Consider the following 23162-nt stretch of genomic DNA (forward strand, 5'->3'; position numbering starts at 1 on the left):
AACCTGCATGTCTTTGGACTGTGGGGGAAACCGGAGCACCCGGAGGAAACCCACGCGGACACGGGGAGAACATGCAAACTCCACACAGAAAGGCCCTCGTCGGCCACGGGGCTCGAACCCGGACCTTCTTGCTGTGAGGCGACAGCGCTACCCACTACACCACCGTGCCGCCCGTGTGTGTATATATATATATATATATATATATATATATATATATAAAATCCAACTATTCAAATATTGGACACTTTATCCAAATAAGTCTGGAAAAGGTATATACAGTGGTGCTTGAAAGTTTGCGAACCCTTTAGAATTTTCTATATTTCTGCATAAATACGACCTAAAACATCATCAGATTTTCACACAAGTCTTAAAAGTAGATAAAGAGAACCCAGTTAAACAAATAAAACAAAAATATTATACTTGGTCATTTATTTATTGAGGAAAATGTTCCAATATTACATATCTGTGAGTGGCAAAAGTATGTGAACCTTTGCTTTCAGTATCTGGTGTGACCCCCTTGTGCAGTAATAACTGCAGCTAAACGTTTCCGGTAACTGTTGATCAGTCCTGCACACCGGCTTGGAGGAATTTTAGCCCATTCCTCCGTACAGAACAGCTTCAACTCTGGGATGTTGGTGGGTTTCCTCACATGAACTGCTCGCTTCAGGTCCTTCCACAACATTTCGATTGGATTAAGGTCAGGGCTTTGACTTAGCCATTCCAAAACATTAACTTTATTCTTCTTTAACTATTTTTGGTAGAACGACTTGTGTGCTTAGGGTCGTTGTCTTGCTGCATGACCCACCTTCTCTTGAGATTCAGTTAATGGACAGATGTCCTGACATTTTCCTTTAGAATTTGCTGGTATAATTCAGAATTCATTGTTCCATCAATGATGGCAAGTCGTCCTGGCCCAGATGCAGCAAAACAGGCCCAAACCATGATACTATCATCACCATGTTTCACAGATGGGATAAGGTTCTTATGCTGGAATGCAGTGTTTTCCTTTCCTTTCCTTTCGCTTCTCATTTAAACCAAAAAGTTCTATTTTGATCTCATTCATCCACAGAACATGTTTCCAATAGTCTTCTGGCTTGTCCATGTGATCTTTAGCAAAGTGCAGATGAGCAGCAATGTTCTTTCTGGAGAGCAGTGGTTTTCTCCTTGCAACCCTGCCATGCACACCATTGTTGTTCAGTGTTCTCCTGATGGTGGACTCATGAACATTAACATTAGCCAATGTGAGAGAGGCCTTCAGTTGCTTAGAAGTTACCTGGGTTCCTTTGTGACCTCACTGACTATTACATGCCTTGCTCTTGGAGTGATCTTTGTTGGTCAACCACTCCTGGGGAGGGTAACAATGGTCTTGAATTTCCTGCATTTGTACACAATCTGTCTGAGTGTGGATTGGTGGAGTCCAAACTCTTTAGAGATGGTTTTGTAACCTTTTTCAGCCTGATAAGCATCAACAATGCTTTTTCTGAGGTCCTTAGAAATCTCCTTTGTTCGTGCCATGATGCACTTCCACAAACGTGTTGTGAAGATCAGACTTTGATAGATCCCTGTTCTTTAAATAAAACAGGGTGCCCACTCACACCTGATTGTCGTCCCATTGATTGAAAACACCTGACTCAAATTTCACCTTCAAAACAACTGCTAATCCTAGAGGTTCACATACTTTTGCCACTCACAGTTATGTAATATTGGATCATTTTCCTCAATAAATAAATGACCAAGTATAATATTTTTGTCTCATTTGTTTAACTGGGTTCTCTTTATCTACTTTTAGGACTTGTGTGAAAATCTGATGATGTTTTAGGTCATATTTATGCAGAAATATAGAAAATTCTAAAGGGTTCACAAACTTTCAAGCACTACTGTATTATCCAGGCCTTGAGGGCACCTTCCATCTTGGGGCCCTGTACAGACAGTTCTACCAAATGTGACACCTTTGCTAACCAGCCATTAACTATCCACAACTGTCTAAATAATATAATTCGATTTTCATGTTTATTTTGAATTTATATATATAGGGAAACACCAAACGTAGTGAAACACCTAATAATATGTGATAGTTAGCATTTTAAATGTATGTATTTACATTTATTCAACTGGCAGAGACTTATCCAAAGCCTCATGTAAATACACAAAATCCGTTTGAGAGTTAAGAGTCCTCGGAACAGTTCTATGGCACCTCTGTGACATTTAAACACACAAACCGTCTCGTCATTAGCAAAGAACATTCGTCCCTGATCCTGCACGGCTCAGGAAAAAATGCACCGCCTCTCCATGTTTGCACTTCAGGCCAGTCCATACATGTTTAATGACGAGTCTGTGTTTGAAAACAGATTCTCTTTTCTGTCCATCTGTCTTGTAGAAATAGTGGACCAGCCAGGGTTGGACATATTCGGGCAAGTGTACAACCAGTGGAAGAATAAGGAGTGTGTGTGTCCTAACTGTAACAGGAGCATAGCAGCCTCGCGATTCGCCCCTCACCTGGAGAAATGTTTGGGAATGGGGCGCAATAGCAGCCGCATCGCCAGCCGCAGGTCAGCTCATTTTACATCCACTTCCATTCAGGTCAAATTGTATTTGCCCCAAAAGAGAAATTTGATTTACTGTAAATATCAAGAACACGTTATGCAGCAGACACAAGAGTGAATAGAAACCGGTTCTCACTTCAGTATTCAAAATGCAGTTCAGAGAGATTGTATTGCTGAACAACACCTTCACACACGTACTGGTAATGAAATTAATTCAGAGCTTTTACATTATTGAGTGAGTATAACACTTCAGATTAATATTATAGACCCCTTCGCATGTTTGTAAACAAACCGACCGTTGCCAGGATGCGCGCGCAGCCTGGACCCAGAAACAATGGCGCTGCCCATAGACCGGCATTATGAGCTGTCAGATTATGCCAAACAATTGTCGTTACAAGATCGAGAATGCTACATAAATAAGTTAACTCTAACAAGTGGACATCGCCTACCGGATCCGCATTTAATTAAAGAGTGGACGGACGATGTTAGTAAGTTCCCTGGTATACAATGGCCAGATATATACTCGTACCTTATTGACAAGACTTCAGTGTACACCCACGAAAAACTTCGTGCCTACAAGTCTTTAGACGCATATGATTATAGAATAGAATAGAATATGTCTTTATTGTCATTGCCACAAGTACAACGAAATTGAAAGTGCTATCCAGTCAGTGCAAAGAGTCAATAAATAGGGTAAAATAATAGGGTAAAAAGCAATAAACAGTGGCCTAAGCCCAAGACACACAGACCACACACTCACACATACCTACACAGTTCCAGTTACCTCATTCACACAGTTCAGACATCAGACATCATGTAAACAGATTCTCTGTCTGTAAGCAGAGTTCCTTAGTTTCTAGCAGCATTAAGGCAGGTGACTGCAGTGGGATAGAAACTGTTCTTAAATCTATTTGTCCTTGCCCTGATTGCTCTGTACTGCTTGCCTGAGGGCATCAGTTCAAACAGGGGATAGCCAGGGTGTGAGGTGTCTTTTATAATGTTCTGGGCTTTTTTCAAACACCGCAAGCGGTGAAGTTCTTCCAGTGTGGGGAGAGGGCAGCCAACAATCTTTTGGGCGGTGTTGATGACCCCCTGAAGCGCTTTCTTCTGAGCTGCTGTGCTGCTTTTATACCAGATGCATATGCAGTATATTAGTATGCTTTCAATGGAGGCCCTGTAGAAACAGACCAGCAGTCTTTGTGTGATGTTGTTCTTTCTGAGTATTCTGAGAAAGTACAGTCTCTGTTGGGTCTTTTTCAGCAGCTCAGAGGTGTTTACGCTCCAGGACAGACTGTCCTCGATGTTGACTCCCAGGAAGCGAAAGTCTGCTACCCTCTCCACACATTGCCCGTTGATGGTTAGAGGTGGAATCTCAGTTCTTATCCTTCTGTAGTCGACTATGAGTTCTTTTGTCTTTGAGGTATTCAGGAGAAGGTTGTTGGCCACGCACCATGACACCAGCTGCTCTACCTCGTCTCTGTAGGCGGACTCGTCACCCCCAGATATGAGCCCCACCACTGTAGTGTCGTCTGCAAACTTTACGATGGTATTGCTCTGATGGACAGGGGAGCAGTCATGTGTGTATAGAGAGTAGAGCAGTGGGCTAAGCACACAGCCCTGAGGAGAGCCAGTGCTGAGGCTCAGGGCTGGGGATGTGTGGTGGCCAATTCTCACTCTGTGTTTGCGGTCAGAGAGGAAGCTGTTAATCCACATACAGGTTGTATGAGGAAGCCCCAGGTCTCTTAGCTTGGTCACCAGTCTGTGTGGGAGGATGGTATTAAACGCAGAGCTGTAATCCACGAAGAGCATCCGCACATAGCTCCCCTGCCCCTCCAGGTGTGACAGGGCGGCATGGAGCGCTGTGGCCACGGTGTCCTCCGTGGATCGGTTTGCTCTGTATGCAAACTGGTGGGAATCAAGGCTGCGGGGCAGGGCTGATGTAATGTGACTGCGGACCAGTTTTTCAGAGCACTTCATTATCACTGGGGTGAGTGCCACTGGTCTGTAGTCATTTAGGCCGGAGATGTATTCTATATTCTATTCTATATTCTATTCTATGAAAGGAATGATAGTGTAAAGAGTGCAGCTAAGAGAAATCAGAGCTGCGTAAAAAGCGAGAGGCAGAGAGCAGAAATGAAACTGAACGGGGCGGGAGCTAGGTTAGAGCAGTCAACGTAAGTTGGCATTTAGAGTGAGGGCACACAATTTTACCTTTCCATCCTTGCTTTAAAATTGTGATTTTCGCCATACACAAATAACGATGGCACAAAATCTGGGCTGCTTGAGTCAAGCGAGAGCTCTCCTACAAACAAAATTGCATGCAAAGCTAAGTTAACATGCTAACGATATTCATTACATTGTGTAACTATGACCCAGCTAATCAGACAAACGTTACCAAAGTATTTTGCTACATCAATAAACGAAGACTAGAAAGAATAAAAAAGAAAGATTTAATAAATAGCCTGATCTTACCTGTGATGAAGTGGGTGCTGCAAACCCGCGCATTTTTGATGGTGCTTTCATCCCAGTCTACACGTTTGATGGCTTGTAGCCATAGACGTTGGCGATTTTTTTTTTTTTTTTGGAATGGGTGAGATCCTGCTGGAATCCTGAACATTTTAACCCCATCACTGCTACGATTCTGACACCCGACAACACAACAACTAGGCATTTCTGAGTCTTTTTTGGGTCCAGGCTGCGCGCGCAATTTCCGCTTACGTATTAATGACATTTACTGCGAAGGGGTCTATACCAAGTAATAATATCTCATCTCATTATCTCTAGCCGCTTTAGTTCCTGCTTCCTTAGGAGTCCTAGCCACAGACATATAAAACTGATAATTATCCATTAACAAAACAACTTGGTGAAAAATCAAGATGACACGTTTTTCATAAACCTTAAATGTCCAGTAACTCTTCAGCTAAGCCATGTTTGTTGTCTGTTGTTTGCTTCTTTAGTTTAGAATTTCATCAGAAATTAAACATCAGATTAATTAAATTAAGTTGTTTGGCAATCTACTCATTATACATAGAGGATATTATATGGTTGCGCCAAGGTCCATTTTCGAGTGGTGAACAAAGTGAACAAGTGAAAATATTTTCAGCAAGAGAAGATAAACTTCATATCTTCGTGCAACCGTGTAATGTTCTTTATATTATATGGACACATCCACAAAAAAAAAAAAACCCGCAAGTAATCAATAATTTTAATTTTGAACCGGTTCGCCATTTTGACAACACGTATCTAGTTAGCGGGAAAACACTACGAGTGATGTCATCGGAGTGAAATATTGGGAATTATTATACATACAGGACACTTTTGATGGAATAAAAACGTGTTCTATTCCTTTCTAGCGGGTTTCATTCATTTGGTTTAGTAACATGCAATATTTTTAGCATATATCTTATCCTACACGCATTACGTCACTCTACCCAATGGAGAATGAGCGTTGAATACGGTTTACGATATTGCATGGTTGTCAAGACTACATGACGTCACACGTCGGAGACGTAAAACTCCCGTGCTAGTGAGCGACTGTGACAGTTTGTAAACAAACATAGCTGCCAAGTTCGCTTCGTTAAATACGGAAGATTTTGAGAGAATTTTGAAAGAGAAAGACGCGTTAAACATCCGAAAGGAGTGTATATGTGTAATAATAATATTGGCTGGCTTTTTTTCACGGTATATCAGATATATTCCATTCAGCTAGCATGATCTTGAACTCGTCTTTGACTTGTTGTGAATGGAATATGTCTGATGTACCACAAAAAAAAGCCAGCCAATATTATTTAAATATGTCACTCAGATCCGTGATGTATTCTGTACGAAAAATGTGAGTTTTTCAACATGAGAAGATGAACTTCATATCTTCAAGCCAACGTGTGGTTTTCTTTTTATTATATAGACGCATTCACAAACCAAAAGTAACCGAATTTATCAGAACCATTCGTCGATTTCCTCACCAGTGACATGGAGAGATTTGTCACGGGTTTGAATCTGCATGTCCCGGATGTAGTTTGTATGAAAAATACGAGTGGTGTATTTCCCAGTAAAACACTCGTTTCTATATAATTCAGTATACAGTTCAGACATGATTGTGACAGAGTTCCATTATTGCTACATTATCCTGTTAGCTCTTGATTTTTCACCTAACTATTCTAATAAAATACGCATTAGTGAAAGTAGCAAATGTTTATTCATCATTGTCCAATCACAGCCCATCTCCATGGTCTTGCTTCAACACAAGTCAGCACAATTTGTCTTTAAAGCGCAAATTATTTCCCTCTTCCTGGGTGTCTTTAGGATAGCCAGCAGCAACAACACGAGCAAGTCAGAAAGTGACCAAGAGGACAACGATGACATCAATGACAATGATTGGTCATATGGTTCAGAAAAGAAACGTGAGCTATCCTGTTTGGTTATTTATTTCAACTACAGTGGTGCTTGAAAGTTTGTGAACCCTTTAGAATTTTCTATATTTCTGCATAAATATGACCTAAAACATCATCAGGTTCTCACACAAGTCCTAAAAGTTGATAAAGAGAACCCAGTTAAACAAATGAGACAAAAATATCATACTTGGTCATTTATTTATAGAGGAAAATTATCCAATATGACATATCTGTGAGTGGCAAAAGTATGTGAACCTTTGCTTTCAGTATCTGGTGTGACCCCCTTGTGCAGCAACAACTGCAACTAAACGTTTGCAGTAACTGTTGATCAGTCCTGCACACCGGCTTGGAGGAATTTTAGCCCATTCCTCCGTACAGAACAGCTTCAACTCTGGGATGTTGGTGGGTTTCCTCACATGAACTGCTCGCTTCAGGTCCTTCCACAACATGTCGATTGGATTAAGGTCAGGACTTTGACTTGGCCGTTCCAAAACATTCACTTTATTCTTCTTTAACCATTCTTTGGTAGAACGACTTGTGTGCTTAGGGTCGTTGTCTTGCTGCATGATCCACCTTCTCTTGAGATTCAGTTCATGGACAGATGTCCTGACATTTTCCTTTAGAATTCGCTGGTATAATTCAGAATTCATTGTTCCATCAATGATGGTAAGCCGTCCTGGCCCAGATGCAGCAAAACAGGCCCAAACCATGATACTACCACCACTATGTTTCACAGATGGGATAAGGTTCTTGTGCTGGAATGCAGTGTTTTCCTTTCTCCAAACATAACGCTTCTCATTTAAACCAAAAAGTTCTATTTTGGTCTCATCCGTCCACAAAACATTTCACCAATAGCCTTCTGGCTTGTCCACGTGATCTTTAGCAAACTGCAGACGAGCAGCAATGTTCTTTTTGGAGAGCAGTGGCTTTCTCCTTGCAACCCTGCCATGCACACCATTGTTGTTCAGTGTTCTCCTGATGGTGGACTCATGAACATTAATATTAGCCAATGTGAGAGAGGCCTTCAGTTGCTTAGAAGTTACCCTGGGGTCCTTTGTGACCTCGCCGACTATTACACGCTTTGCTCTCGGAGTGATCTTTGTTGGTCGACCACTCCTGGGGAGGGTAACAATGGTCTTGAATTTCCTCCATTTGTACACAATCTGTCGATTGATGGAGTCCAAACTCTTTAGAGATGGTTTTGTAACCTTTTCCAGCCTGATGAGCATCAACAACGCTTTTTCTGAGGGCTTCAGAAATCTCCTTTGTTCGTGCCATGATACACTTCCACAAACATGTGCTGTGAAGATCAGACTTGTTCTTTAAATAAAACAGGGTGCCCACTCACACCTGATTGTCATCCCATTGATTGAAAACACCGGACTCTAATTTCACCTTCAAATTAACTGCTAATCCTAGAGGTTCACATACTTTTGCCACTCACAGATATGTAATATTGGATCATTTTCCTCAATAAATAAATGACCAAGTATAATATTTTTGTCTCATTTGTTTAACTGGGTTCTCTTTATCTACTTTTAGGTTTTGTGTGAAAATCTGATGATGTTTTAGGTTATATTTATACAGAAATATAGAAAATTCTAAAGGGTTCACAAACTTTCAAGCACCACTGTATGTCTTCATTATGAATCTAAACAATAAAAATGACTTGCGGAGATTTTTAATGCACATGTTTGTTTTTGTTCCTTGCAGCCAAGAAGCGAAAGTCAGACAAGGTATTCAACTAATCTGAAATGTTCTATTGTGTTTTGTCAGGTTTGATCAATTCGCTTTTAACATGAACTCTTATTTTCTGTGAGTTTCATTATAGCCCCTTTGGACATAGCATACATAACAATTGTACACATGAATTTTCATAGCATGAAGTTCCATAGCATTTTTCCTTGTGTCCGAAGGGGATATAGAGATGAATGAATGTACTTTAAGAAATTTCCCCTTGGAAATAATTATTCTACACACATTTGGACAGTGCTGTTTCTGTGCTTTAGTACAAATTATTTTGACTTTGTTGCTTTTAACTCTTACTTCTGATGCCACAGAATCCAAATTCGCCCAGAAGGTCCAAGTCTCTGAAGCATAAAAATGGTAAGTTGAAATATTTCATGATCTCTCTCTATGGAGCACTTGCATGTGACTTCACAGCCGATCCAGATTGTGACAGACGCCATCTTGTCGGTCAAACGCCATATTCCGCCTTCTACTTCTGGTTCTACTTCTGCTTTTACTTCTACCTTTTCTTCTGGAAAACCCTACTATATACAATTCTACTACAACGGCTGCGGCTGCAAGCTCGCCCTACCTGTGCACGTTTTTTATGTTTTGTGTGTGTATTTTTGCGTGTTGTTCGTCTGTACCGGACTTCAATATCCACTACAACCGTATGGACTTACTGGACATTGGTTTCCAGCAGAAAATGACAGTTTGTAGCGATTTCCATCGCATGCACAACATTCCGGACGAGAAAAAAAAAAACATTCCGGACGAGATAGCGAGACCAGCGGGGTCTCCGTGGATTGTTATCGGAAGCAAAGCGAAGGAGGCAGCACCGGGAGTGGAAGCAAAAGCGAGGTTGCAGAGCCGGCCTGTTGACTAAGCTCAGAAAACAGCCACTCAAACCTCCACTGCCAAGCCTCTACCTCTCCAACGCCAGATCCATGTAAACAAGACGGACGATTTGGAATTACCTTATTCTATTCTATAATCGGCTGGTCAGTGCTATACTCAATACTTAAGTGACTTACCCATCCAATGAGGATTCTTGTTTACAAGATGCCACATCTGAGTCGCTGACAAATCCTGAATTTCTGTAAAGATAACTGTCCAGAGATTTATAGGCACGCAGTGCTTCACCACTGAACAGCGAGGGAAAGTTAATGAGGTAATTATACACGTCCGGGTATTCCGCTGACAGTTCAAAATCCGGTCGTGAAAACTCCGTCCGGTAAGCCATAAGGGTCACAAATCTGTAGATCGTTTATTTTAGACATATATCTAGTTATCTGTTCATTAGAAAAATGAGCCGTGTAGTCCGTCGGTTGAAATTGATCCATTCTGTACACGAGTGCAGCAGTATTCAGCGGTGTTTTTGACCGACAAGATGGTGGTTGTGTACTTTCCGGTCACGTGACTGCAAGATCTCTATAGGGGTGTTCACACGGCACATATTTGCATCGATGCTGCACTGATGTATTTTGTTGCGATATAGCTTACACCGGTGTAAATTTTGTGGAGCGTTCACACGTCACAAACCTGCTTACTAGAGAGAAGCGTGTTAGCACCGGTGCAGCCCCACTTGCGTTCACACGGCAGTTTTTGCGACCGTGCTATACGATAGTAATAATGCGGAAATGAAATATGCGCATGCGTGAAAATGTACTTCCTTTTCCCGGTTGTCATTGGCATCACCAAGCGCCGGGAAAACAACGTGGATGAAGACACCAGTGTTGCCAGATACTGCTGATGTTTTCCAGCCCAAAATATGTTTAAATCTGCCAAAATGCACTTAAAACCTCCCAATCTGGCAACACTGGAAGACACGCAGTTCTGTTGTTGTTGATATTCGCCATTTTGGAAGCGCAAAATACCAGGATGTAAATTATGCAATACCCGTATGTAATCAACTGTCCTCACGCGTAGCGAGTCTACCCCTGTAGTGTTCAGACGTCCCATTTTATATCGGTGCTGCCCCGCAAACTAGCATTTACTCCGGAGTAAATTTCTTAAACCACCTCCCGAGCAGGGTTAGATTTGCACCGGTTTAAGCAGCTTTCAGGGGCTACACCGGTATAACTTTGTACCGTTTGAACGCTCTACTGGGGCAGCCCCGGTGCTACACCGGAGTAAAAGTTGCCGTGTGAACACCCCTTATTTGGCATATCACTACAGTGGCCGCTCTGATGCCTTCAGCCATCAAAGTTTCTAGGGAAGAATTACATTAGTGGTTTCTCGTTTCCTTCCACTGGATTATTATAGAGGTTTTCTCCTCTCAGCCATCCACACACGCTCACACCTATGGACAATTTAGAGTAGCCAGTTAACCTAACTGCATGCCTTTGGACTGTGGGAGAAACCGGATCACCTGGAGGAAACCCATGCAAACTCCACACAGAAAGGCCCCCGTCGGCCATAAGGTTCAAACCCAGAACCTTCTTGCTGTGAGGCGACAGTGCTAACCACTCCACCACCATGCTGCCCCATTTCATGATATATCCTTTATAAATTAATATACCACACTGCTAATTGGTCAGAAGGTGTTGATTAATCCAAATCACAGGCTTATATTAATGCGCTCATTGTAATATGCTACCGTTTTTATAGTAACAGCTCGTTCACAATGACTTGTATAGCAGACATAATAATAATACTAATAAACCAATTACAAATGCTGATAATATAAATGCTCAAATTTAACAAATAAAACTGCATGACTGTTGATATGAAGTACAGAAGTTAGATATGACAACAACATGCTACGACGCTCTCTCGTGGACTCGTCCTCCAGCTACTGTTTTGGCGGGAGGCCTGAATGAAGGGGGTGGAATGTTTCAGTTTCAGAACTCTAGCTTGCTCTAACTGGTTTCCCCAAAACTCTCCCCTCCCCTAACATTAACTTGTGGGTTGTTTTACAATCAGGGTACAAAGTTCAACTGACCTACGGAAATATTGTATGGGGAGTAGGGATGTCAACCGATGACCGTTTGACCGGTGGTTGACCGAATCAACGTCAACCGGTTAATTTTTTTTGGTTGTCGGTTAAAAAAAAAATCAATCGTTTTGAAGCTGCCGATTTTGGAGCGGACAGCTGACAAATCAGAAACACCCATTCAGTCATGTCCCGCCCCAGTTAAAGACAGCTGACAAATCAGAAACACCCATTCAGTCATGTCCCGCCCCAGTTAAAGACAGCTGACAAATCAGAAACACCCATTCAGTCATGTCACGCCCAGCTGCCACTCGGTGAAAGAAAAGTGTAGACACCGGCTTTTTAGCTTACAAATTACTATTGTTTTTTTTTTTTAATTATTAGAAGGCACATGGAGTTTAGTCCTGCCTTGGCCAGTGCATTCTGAAAGTATGTTTCGGTCTGTAGCCAACAATGCATGTTATTGCAGATCATATCTCTCCACACAAACTAAAGGCGCAGATGCCGACTTTTTTTTTTTTTTTTAATCGCGCAGATCCGTTTGGTTTTTTTGGGGGTGTTGGAGTGTCCGATTGTAATTTCAAGGTGGATTCTGTATTAAAATTACTAAATAGGCGGGTGCCGTTGCAGTCCATGAGGCGTGGGGTGTGTGAAAGGAGGGCAGTGGATCGGGGGGCTGCGTGCGTTTGCGCGGAAGCTGCGCAATCAGTAGATCAGAATGCGCACATTAAATTTTGCGCGGGCGCGCGGCTTTCTGATTTGCTGTTTTCTTCTCGTGCTTGTACTTCCTGTGTTTCGTGGACTGTGGCGGCATTTGCTTATATGCAGAATTTGCTTTGATGAAGTTGTGGTCGGACGCTCCAACCCTTGGGAAAGGAAGGTCGGATCTGCGCGATTCAGCCGTGGAGAGGGTGCCATCCGCCAAAAGGCGCGCCGTTTGCATCCCTGTAATAATTCCAATTCTAGAATTTTAAACTCGTAGGTTAACCGACTTTAACCGGCTAATGAGGCTCGGTGGTCGGTCAAGATTTTTTTTAGTTTTCGCCATCCCTAATGGGGATGTGCCTACAAAACTACACTACAGCCCCTAATACTACTCCAAAAAAGATTTGTTCGTATGGCCACCGGATCCAGTTTTTATGCCTATTCTTTACCTCTATTCACAAAGCTTAAGATTTTAAATATTATTGATATCAATAGACTTCAGCTAAATATCTTCACTTTCCAATTTCTTAGAAATTCTCTTCCAGACACGTTTGATAGTTTTTTAAATCTTAATTCCCAATTTCATGCTTACCAAACTTGACAAAGCAACCAACTACATATCCCCCTAGTGCGAACATCCCTTAGCCTGGCAAGCCAGACTAAATGTGAATATTTAGTCTGGTCTCGATCGTAGACATTTCCGAAGGGTGTGGGTAGGGACAACCCGCTGTCTTTCAAACTGTCTCTGTGCGTATGGAGCACTTGCATGTGACGTCACAGCCGATCCAGATTGTGACAGACGCCATCTTGTCGGTCAAACGCCATATTCCGCCTTCTACTTCTACTTCTGGTTCTACTTCTGCTTTTACTTCTACCTTTTCTTCTGGAAAACCCTACTATATACAATTCTACTACAACGGCTGCGGCTACAAGCTCTCCCTACCTGTGCACGTTTTTTATGTTTTTTGTGTGTATTTTTGCGTGTTGTTCGTCTGTACCGGACTTCAATATCCACTACAACTGTATGGACTTACTGGACATTGATTTCCAGCAGAAAATGACGGTTTGTAGCGATTTCCATCGCATGCACAACATTCCGGACGAGAAAAAAAAACAAACATTCCGGACGAGATAGCGAGACCAGCGGGGTCTCCGTGGATTGTTATCAGAAGCAAAGCGAAGGAGGCGGCGCCGGGAGCGGAAGCAAAAGCGAGGCTGCAGAGCCGGCCTGTTGACTAAGCTCAGAAAACAGCCACTCAAATCTCCGCTGCTAAGCCTCTACCTCTCCAACGCCAGATCCATGTAAACAAGACGGACGATTTGGAATTACAGCTGGAATTACCTTATTCTATTCTATAATCGGCTGGTCAGTGCATCTAGTATCAGTACTAGTAATACTTAAGTGACTTACCCATCCAATGAGGATTCTTGTTTACAAGATGCCACATCTGAGTCGCTGACAAATCCTGAATTTCTGTAAAGAAAACTGTCCAGAGATTTATAAGCACGCAGTGCTTCACCACTGAACAGCGAGGGAAAGTTAATGAGGTAATTATACACGTCTGGGTATTCCGCTGGCAGTTCAAAATCCGGTCGTGAAAACTCCGTCCGGTAAGCCATAAGGGTCACAAATCTGTAGATCGTTTATTTTAGACATATATCTAGTTATCTGTTCATTAGAAAAATGAGCCGTGTAGTCCGTCGGTTGAAATTGATCCATTCTGTACACGAGTGCAGCAGTATTCAGCGGTGTTTTTTACCGACAAGATGGCAGTTGTGTACTTTCCGGTCACGTGACTGCAAGATCTCTATAGGCCAATGCTCTGACCAATCAGCGCAACAGTGACTGTGACGTAGTCAGAGCGACAGAAAGCAGTGGGGGAGGCCTTGAAATAAATAATTTTTCAAAATGCGTATTAATTAATAAACAGGTTCTAGATATTAAGAAGTTTGGAGAATAATGACCACAAGTTTGGAGTCTGTACCACATACTTAACTCTTTTTTTTTTTTTTTCAAGTGTTTTTCAAGGGTTTGCTTAAACTGTTTTTGAGGTTTTTATTTTTATTTAGTGGTGTTTGGTGAAATAATTTCCCTTAAATTTAAAATAACGGGAAAATAAGAAACAATCAGAAAGTAATGTTTCAAAGCTGTTTATTAATTCTTCGTACTGCACAAACTAGCCCCATCCTTTTGGCTACGAGCGGAGCCAGCTGGTAGATCAGACTTTTGCCATAGCCGGTCGGCAAAACAGCGAAAACGTCCTTCTTGAAAAGGAATGAGCGGAGAGCCTCTTCCTGCTCATGTTTCAACGAAAACTCCAAGTCTAATTCTTCTAAAACTGATTCCAAAGCGGAGTCAAACGAGCGCTGTTAACTAGCCGTAGCCATCTTTCCTGCTGTGCTTTCTCCAGCGTCGCGCAGCCTTGTTGTCACTCCTGCAAAAGCCCGCCCAAAGAATCCAAACAAAAACCTTGCGTTGTGATTGGCGGGCATGATTTGATGCCCGGGGTGTTTTGTTGATATGGTGCGAGGCTTGACCCACTCGTAGGCAAAAATATTTTTGGCCGCTAGGCGGGTGGGTCTAGTTTACTAGGCTAAACATCCCTAGGTCAAAAGAGTGTTCAATACAAATGTGCAATTGAATGGAATAACCTCCCCCTCCACCTTAAAAGTTTTACATCCATGATTAGTTTTAAACATGATCTCAAAAACCACCTATTTTCATTCCCCAGCCACACTTGACCTTTATCTTTAAATATAGTTCAGTCTTGGATCAAATTGTAAAATATTACACTGCACCAGGCTTCTGTTATTAGTACAATATTTATTCACCATTCAAAATCAATCAATTATACTTTTTTTACTTTATGTATAGATCCTAAGTTACATTTTATTCATTTATTTTCACTCGTTAACTTATATTTTGTTATCTGCAATTGACATTGTTTATATTTATTTCAGTTATGATACCTGTTACAGTTTAATGTATAATTTTGTTACCAATTATTATATTATTATCTTTGTTATTATTTGTTATTATTTACTATTGTTAATATAGTTATTCTCTAATTTGTATAAATTACTTGTTAATTTAAATGGGGGAAGACTTAGAACAAGCCATTGTGCTTTTTTCTTTCCCCCAGCACGTTTTCTGTTTTTGTCTCATTTATGTCTTCTTGTAAATCTCTATTATGTGCAAAAAAAAAAAAAAGGTTTGTGTCACAGGGGTCCAAAATTCAGATTGATTCAAACTGGTTCTTGTACCAGTTTTTAAGTGAAGGACGTTAAAGAACAGATAGGCATGTGTAATAGTTTGTATTATAACAAGATTAAGTGTAGCTTTAAGCAGGGCTGGGAGAAACAAATGAAGTGATTCTCAGAGAGGACATTTTTTTTTTGACAATTCAGAATCCACTACGGTTAGCGCTGTCGCCTCACAGCAAGAAGGTCCTGGGTTCGAGCCCCGGGGCCGGCGAGGGCCTTTCTGTGCGGAGTTTGCATGTTCTCCCCGTGTCCGCGTGGGTTTCCTCCGGGTGCTCCGGTTTCCCCCACAGTCCAAAGACATGCAGGTTAGGTTAACTGGTGACTCTAAATTGACCGTAGGTGTGAATGTGAGTGTGAATGGTTGTCTGTGTCTATGTGTCAGCCCTGTGATGACCTGGCGACTTGTCCAGGGTGTACCCCGCCTTTCGCCCATAGTCAGCTGGGATAGGCTCCAGCTTGCCTGCGACCCTGTAGAACAGGATAAAGCGGCTAGAGATAATGAGATGAGATGAGAATCCACTACTTCCATAGTGCTTTTAAATATAAGGCTGTGAGCTTTGTGTTAGTTGTCTCTAATGTTTATGTCCCAATATCTTGACCACATTTTAGGATGAAAATAATCATTTTAGATATGTTATTTTATATTGAAAAATTAGCTGTCTCGGAGAGGACATTTTTTTGACACAATTACATACTAATTTGATCAAAATAGTCTGAAAACTTACTGGCATTCAACATTAAAACTTAACTATGTTTCCAATGATATGGAACCAAATATGTTTTATGGTATAAAGAATGATTTAAGTGCATCCCTTTTGGAGCTACCTGTGGTCAAAAAAGCACTTTTTCTAAACGACACGAGTAATTTTGCTAAATATGACCTACATTCACCAAAAATAACGTTATCACCACATTTTTTTTGCATGGTAAATAGAGCTATCACAGGGCTACAATAAACAGCCAAGTTTATTTAGTCAAGCCTTTTGATATTGAATTTAATAAGTGTTAAATGTGATTTTTAGCTTGCGTACCCTGATTGTAAAACAACCCTTGTGTGAATCATAAAACTATGGAATGTAAAAATGCGGCACAAAGATGCTGTGATTCAACTCCTTTCAGAAAATTACTTCTGCATCATTTTCTCCACAGGAGAGCTCAGCGGTAGTGTAAATCCCGACCTTTACAAGGTATTTGTTGGATCTTGTTTGTATTGTTCTTACCTAGCTTTCATTGGTGCACTGTGGGTTTGACTGCTGTGATCTTTCTTGCCCTCTTCTCTATAGTACAACTACAGTTCCGGGATCAGCTATGAGACTCTGGGGCCGGAAGAGCTCAGATTGCTCCTGACTACGGTAACTTTTTCTCATTCTGTCCATTCATCTATCAAAAAAAAAAAAAAAAAGGGCCTGATCAGGCTGTATATTTCTTATCCTGACCGGTTAAATATAAAGTGGTTCTGTAATGTAATCTGATTAATAAGTTAACACAGTAGTGACCATTTCATTGACTTTGTCTTCATCCTTCCTGCTGTTCTAAAAATGTGCCTAATTTCAGCAGAACTACCAATGCGCTGCATATTGAGAGATGCTATGCAGAGCTTGTTTGAGTTGAATAAAGGCTCTTGCTAACAGCTTTTCTCTTCTCAGCAATGCGGTGTCGTATCAGAGCACACTAAAAAGATGTGCACACGGTAAGCGAGACACTCCTCACACACAACTTTCATTAAGTGAAAGAGCCATGTGCTGAAATTATACACGCACGCACACAAAATGGACAAGCACGCAAAACAAAGTGCTCCGTCCTAATAGACATGTCTGTCCTAAGAAGTGCTAATGATTTTAACTTAATTTAGCAGTGATTGAAAAGACAAAGGGATTTGATGGCTATCCAGTGTAGGTTTGAATAAAACAAATCACGTTTTCATAAAGTCTAGACCAGTGGCGGCTCCTGAATTTTTTTTCATGGGGGGGCAATTTTCCCCAGTTATGTCTACACGGACCATAAATGTCCACAGGACTGAAGTAAATTGACCTAGGTAGCAAGTCAATAGTCAACCAAAACACCAGGTGACTGGAGCCCTCAGTTTCGTCTTTGCCTCGTAGAGCTAACTCGAACACTCCACAAAATTTCACGCATTGGATGAGCCGGTTTAATATGTGCCTGTTCTTGCTCACCTCATCGTTGTGGCGGCGAACTGCTAGCCTGTAGCTCTCATCCGGTTGTGTAGCGATGTTCACTCTCCCAAAAGCCGAAATTTTCAGGCAGCTGCCCATGTGAATCTTTGATGACTCATGTTTTTTTATTTTCTCCGACAAATGATGCATGTCCGAAACTCCAGTGACCGTCCAAGCAGTGTTGTCTGTGGAGCCACCTCCAGGGTGGAAAAGTAAGCAGGGGGAGCAGAAAACCGCTGAGGCGTCCTCGCAGCCAGCTCGCCAGGATTTGCGCTGGGACCATGTTGAAGTAAAACCTCGAGTATATGATTCCCCCCCCTTGTCGAAATTTGTTTTATGTTTAGATTTGGTCGAGGGGGGTCCAGCTTGTTTTGTTGCCAATTTAGCTCGATTTGATCGCTGACTAAATGGAACTTCTTTTAAGGACCGCACTGAATTGCTTTCCGCATCCATCTCACCTCAGAAACTGAGCGGATTGAACCATAGACATATAAACATAGACACCGCATTGAGCTGGTGGCCCCGTTGCTGGGATACGTCAGAGTGTCCGCCATATTGGATGTGGCAAATCTTCCCCGTAAACCAATGCAAGTAAATGGACTGAACTTCATAAAGCCCCTTTCTACAATAATATTTAACTCGATGCCTTTTATTCACCCATTAAGACACACACGTATATATTTGGGAAACAAACAGGCATCAAAACAACATATATAACTTTTAATGTGTGCGAAATACCCTGTACACTGCAAACTAGTGACAGATACGCGATAGATAGCTCAGGTAAGCTAATCAGTCAGCATACCGTAGCAAGCTACCAAAACCTGAGGCCACAATAACCAACCTACAAGACTGAATATGATAAATGATGGAAATAGTGGAAAAACTGGAAATAGTGAATGAAAATAAAAATGTACTGTTTTATTTATTGAGTCACCACACAGACCTACTCTCGTTGAATAAAGTGAGCCGAATGACCGCCAAACTGAGTTCGGCCAGGTTCTAACCCCATACCAAAACAAAATACATCACTGATTCCTTCACATTCAGAAAGGTTAAAAACATTCATCATACATTCAAAAACGTTCATCATAGTGTGGCACTGTATTCTCTAATTCTCACTGCTTATAACTCTACACCTACCCGGTGGAGATGAGCTGGGAAACAGGGCTGACACATAGACAGACAACCATTCACACTCACATTCACACCTACGGTCAATTTAGAGTCACCAGTTAACCTAACCTGCATGTCTTTGGACTGTGGGGGAAACCGGAGCACCCGGAGGAAACCCACGCGGACACGGGGAGAACATGCAAACTCCGCACAGAAAGGCCCTCGCCAGCCCCGGGGCTCGAACCCGGACCTTCTTGCTGTGAGGCGACAGTGCTAACCACTACACCACCGTGCCGCCTTGTACGGTCATTATACCAAAGAAAAAGAACATTTCAGAAAGAAAAAAAAAATCATTGAAAGCCCAATCTTGTCATAACATTCATGGACACAATGATATACATGTCCATGTATGTAAACTTCTGACTGCAACTGTAAACAGTCATAGAAAAACATATAAACCGCTGTGCGTCTTAATGTGTTCCGAGTCTTAAATTCACGTCTGTGTCTTTTGTGAGCTCATGGCAGTTCAAACAGTTGCAGATGTTGGCTTCATGTGTCTCAGAGGAAGTGTGTGTTTGCCCCACCCTTCTGGGTTGGTTGCTGTCATGTGATAGAGAGTTAGCTAGTGTGTGGGAATCTGCAAAAACAAAGTTGGGGCAAAAATCCATTTCCTAGCCTCGCGAATGTATTGCATACACTACTGTTCAAAAGTTTGGGGTCACCCAGACAATTTTGTGTTTTCCATGAAAAGTCACACTTTTATTTACCACCATAAGTTGTAAAATGAATAGAAAATATAGTCAAGACGTTTTTCTGGCCATTTTGAGCATTTAATCGACCCCACAAATGTGATGCTCCAGAAACTCAATCTGCTCAAAGGAAGGTCAGTTTTGTAGCTTCTCAAAGGGCCCGTTTACACGAGGACGCTGTCGGGTAAAAACGACTAAATATTTTATCGGAAGTGCCTTTCGTCTACACGGGGACGGCGTTTTCGAGGCTGAAAAACGGACAAAATTGAAAACGCCTTCCAGAGTGGATAAGTTAAAAACAGCCCCCGTTGCATATCCGTCTAAACTACCCAATACATGAAACTCTGCTCGGATCTGCTCACGTCGGGTACACGTTTACGTCATAGTAAGAGCATGTGTGGCAGCGGGGGCGTGGTCAAGCGCCGGTCTGTGACAGGAGGGTGGAGTCAGGGAAGGTAAGTGGCAGAATCACTACACCTGATGTCAATTACCCTGTGTTTGTGTCTTCCCAGTGACCGCGCCCTATTTAAAGAGGGAGAGCAGAGAAGCTCATCCCCAAGCTAGACGCCGGTTGCGTGTGTGTAGCCTGGGCCCGCCCATCCTAAGCGTGACGCAACACGAGGGCCTGTTGCGAGCTTAGTCTGGCCAGGCAAGCTATCTACAGCTCTTCCAAGCTCCCGAAAAATCGGGAACCAATCAACTTTGAGCATCTCCAATGGCCCTGGGTAGAGGCGTGTTCAAGGCACTGACGTAGTAGAACTGCGACCGGAAGCCATAGATTGTTTACAGAATCTATGCCGGAAGCACTTCATTCACTAGAAACATTACGAACATGGAGCAAGTTCTCATTGAAAACGGAGCAAAGAGCAGCCCTGGAGGTATTTATTGAAAGGAAGGATGTTTTCGCCTTGCTCCCGACCGGCTTCGGTAAGAGTTTAATCTACCAGTTAGCCCCGTTGCGTCACATACGTCAGAGGAAAGAGTGATGTGATTGGTTTAAGCTTCGTCACAGCCTTTTCTGGCTTCGACCAGTAGCAAACTGAGGCATTTCAGGGAGGCGGGTCAACCACGGGCTCTGGGAAACGGTTGGGCTTAATAGCTTGGCCAGACCAATAGCTCGTAGAGCTTTGCAGTCGCGTTAGCCAGACTAGCGTGTGTGTGTCTGTTGGTTTAAAAATATTGTTAGACTGAAAAGTGTGGCAATAAAGCCTATTTGTAAACCTGATCTCTGTCCTGCCGTCCTCTGTGCTCCACCCACTCATATAGAACGGCTACAGCATGTCTGATTACATCGATCCAACGGACCTTCAAGCTGCTCTGGCAACCTCACGAGTAGCCATAGCCAGAGTAGTCAAAGTTTTCGCGGCGCAGATGTGCAGATCAGACAAGACGGAAGACATTGCGCATGCGTGCAGACATAGCGGAGGTCTTTCACAGCACCACCTAGCCGCCTGGCATGCACATCCAATTGAATTCCACACATTTATGCGTCACCGTATAGACGCAGATTTCCTCCTTGAAAACGGTCGTGTAGACGCGGAAAAAAGTGAGAACGAAAACGGACTTTTGCGTTTTTGTTTCAGACCGTCCCCGTGTAAAGTGGGCCTAAAGAGCTAAACTGTTTTCAGCTGTGCTAACATGATTGTACAAGGGTTTTCTAATCATCCATTAGCCTTCTGAGGCAATGAGCAAACACATTGTACCATTAGAACACTGGAGTGAGAGTTGCTGGAAATGGGCCTCTATACACCTATGGAGATATTGCACCAAAAACCAGACATTTGCAGCTAGAATAGTCATTTACCACATTAGCAATGTATAGAGTGGATTTCTGATTAGTTTAAAGTGATCGTCATTGAAAAGAACAGTGCTTTTCTTTCAGAAATGAGGACATTTCAAAGTGACCCCAAACTTTTGAACGGTAGTGTGTTACTTTTGATAGGTTTCGTGCTTATAATACTGTTAATGATCTTTAAAAACCAAACAAGAATAACTGAATGTAAAAGACTGGTGAAAATAAATAAGGTCCAAAATATTTTTCATGAGGAAAAGGGACCATAGATACACATGAGGTCAGTGTAGTAGTGTGTAGATTCTGTGTGTGCTTGTGTGTATTCATGTGTTTACTAAGATCTAGGATTGTTGTGATTTTGCATGTGTCATATAATGACATGATCTTTTTCATTTGTGTAAATGGAAACGATCGTGTCCATGTTGGGACTGATATTATGGAACACAAGTGGCAACTCCGTATGAAATTATAATTTACTTTTCAATACAAAAGTTTCTGAGAGGACAATTGAATCCGTTCTATCAGTCGTTTGGCTTATATTTTATTTTCCAGCATTTGACCAAACTGATGCAATTCCATTCTGATTGGAGGATCATTCTTTTTCAATTGGACAGGTCACGGTTGTTTTAAAGCACTGCCTATTGTTCATATTATGGGACTCCTTAGACATCTGCCAGCACCCAAGTCTGGTCCTAACCACTAATATCTAACCTGAGATCTCCTTGTTGTGTCCTGTTGGTTGCTGGCAAAGTCTGTTTCCCCAGGCAGTGTATGTGATGCAGTGCATAATGCCACGTTGTGTCCTGGCAGGTCCCAGCGCTGTCCCCAGCACACGGACGAGCAGAGGAGGGCGGTCAGAGTTTCCTTCCTGGGGCCGTCCGCGTGAGTTTCACCCTCCCTCCCTCCCTCCCTGACTTAATGGCCTTGAGGCTGAAAAAGTCCCAATTACAACTTGGAAAGCTTCTCACTTCCTCTTGTTGTTTTTACCTGCATTCCAGCATTATTTATTTTATGTTGAATATAGTAAGAGTATAATTATGTTTAGGTCAGTCATGTGATGCTTCAATTAAGCCTAAACTGTTTAAAATGACCTCTGTGCTTGTGTTTCGTGAAATTCTCTAAAGAGCAAGTGGAAGTGATGGCCTAGTTTTTGAATTGAGATCAGTCTCTGTCTCACCTCTACATCCCCTCTGCCTTTTCTCCTCTTCTCCCTCTGATCCCTTCAGGGAGATACAGTACATCTAGGACTTGCAAACATAGCTCAGTGGTTTTAGCATCTCATCTCATCTCATTATCTCTAGCCGCTTTATCCTGTTCTACAGGGTCGCAGGCAAGCTGGAGCCTATCCCAGCTGACTACGGGCGAAAGGCGGGGTACACCCTGGACAAGTCGCCAGGTCATCACAGGGCTGACACATAGACACAGACAACCATTCACACTCACATTCACACCTACGGTCAATTTAGAGTCACCAGTTAACCTAACCTGCATGTCTTTGGACTGTGGGGGAAACCGGAGCACCCGGAGGAAACCCACGCGGACACGGGGAGAACATGCAAACTCCACACAGAAAGGCCCTCGCCGGCCACGGGGCTCGAACCCAGACCTTCTTGCTGTGAGGCGACAGCGCTAACCCCTACACCAGCGTGCCGCCCTGGTTTTAGCATGTACATCCGATTTTCCCCACAGCGTAATCTGAACGGATCTGTTTATGTAGCTTGGAAAATCCACTTAGCATTAAGATTGGAGGCCTGCAGACAGAACT

General features: G+C 42.4%; 1 protein-coding gene across 3 annotated transcripts in view; it reads left to right on the top strand.

Moving 5' to 3' along the window:
• atxn7l3a (ataxin 7 like 3a) overlaps nucleotides 1-23162 on the top strand; it is a 35539-nt gene that overhangs the window by 7062 nt on the left and 5315 nt on the right. For all 3 annotated transcript variants that reach the window (XM_060901869.1, XM_060901867.1, XM_060901868.1), the window contains 8 exons: nucleotides 2378-2549; nucleotides 6846-6943; nucleotides 8648-8670; nucleotides 8995-9040; nucleotides 16716-16753; nucleotides 16850-16918; nucleotides 17213-17256; nucleotides 22208-22279. In XM_060901869.1, coding sequence (XP_060757852.1) covers nucleotides 2378-2549; nucleotides 6846-6943; nucleotides 8648-8670; nucleotides 8995-9040; nucleotides 16716-16753; nucleotides 16850-16918; nucleotides 17213-17256; nucleotides 22208-22279 — 562 coding nt within the window. The remainder of the gene's footprint in view (nucleotides 1-2377; nucleotides 2550-6845; nucleotides 6944-8647; nucleotides 8671-8994; nucleotides 9041-16715; nucleotides 16754-16849; nucleotides 16919-17212; nucleotides 17257-22207; nucleotides 22280-23162) is intronic.

This window comes from Neoarius graeffei, chromosome 20 (genome assembly GCF_027579695.1).
Source record: "Neoarius graeffei isolate fNeoGra1 chromosome 20, fNeoGra1.pri, whole genome shotgun sequence".
Classification (NCBI taxonomy): Eukaryota; Metazoa; Chordata; class Actinopteri; order Siluriformes; family Ariidae; genus Neoarius; species Neoarius graeffei.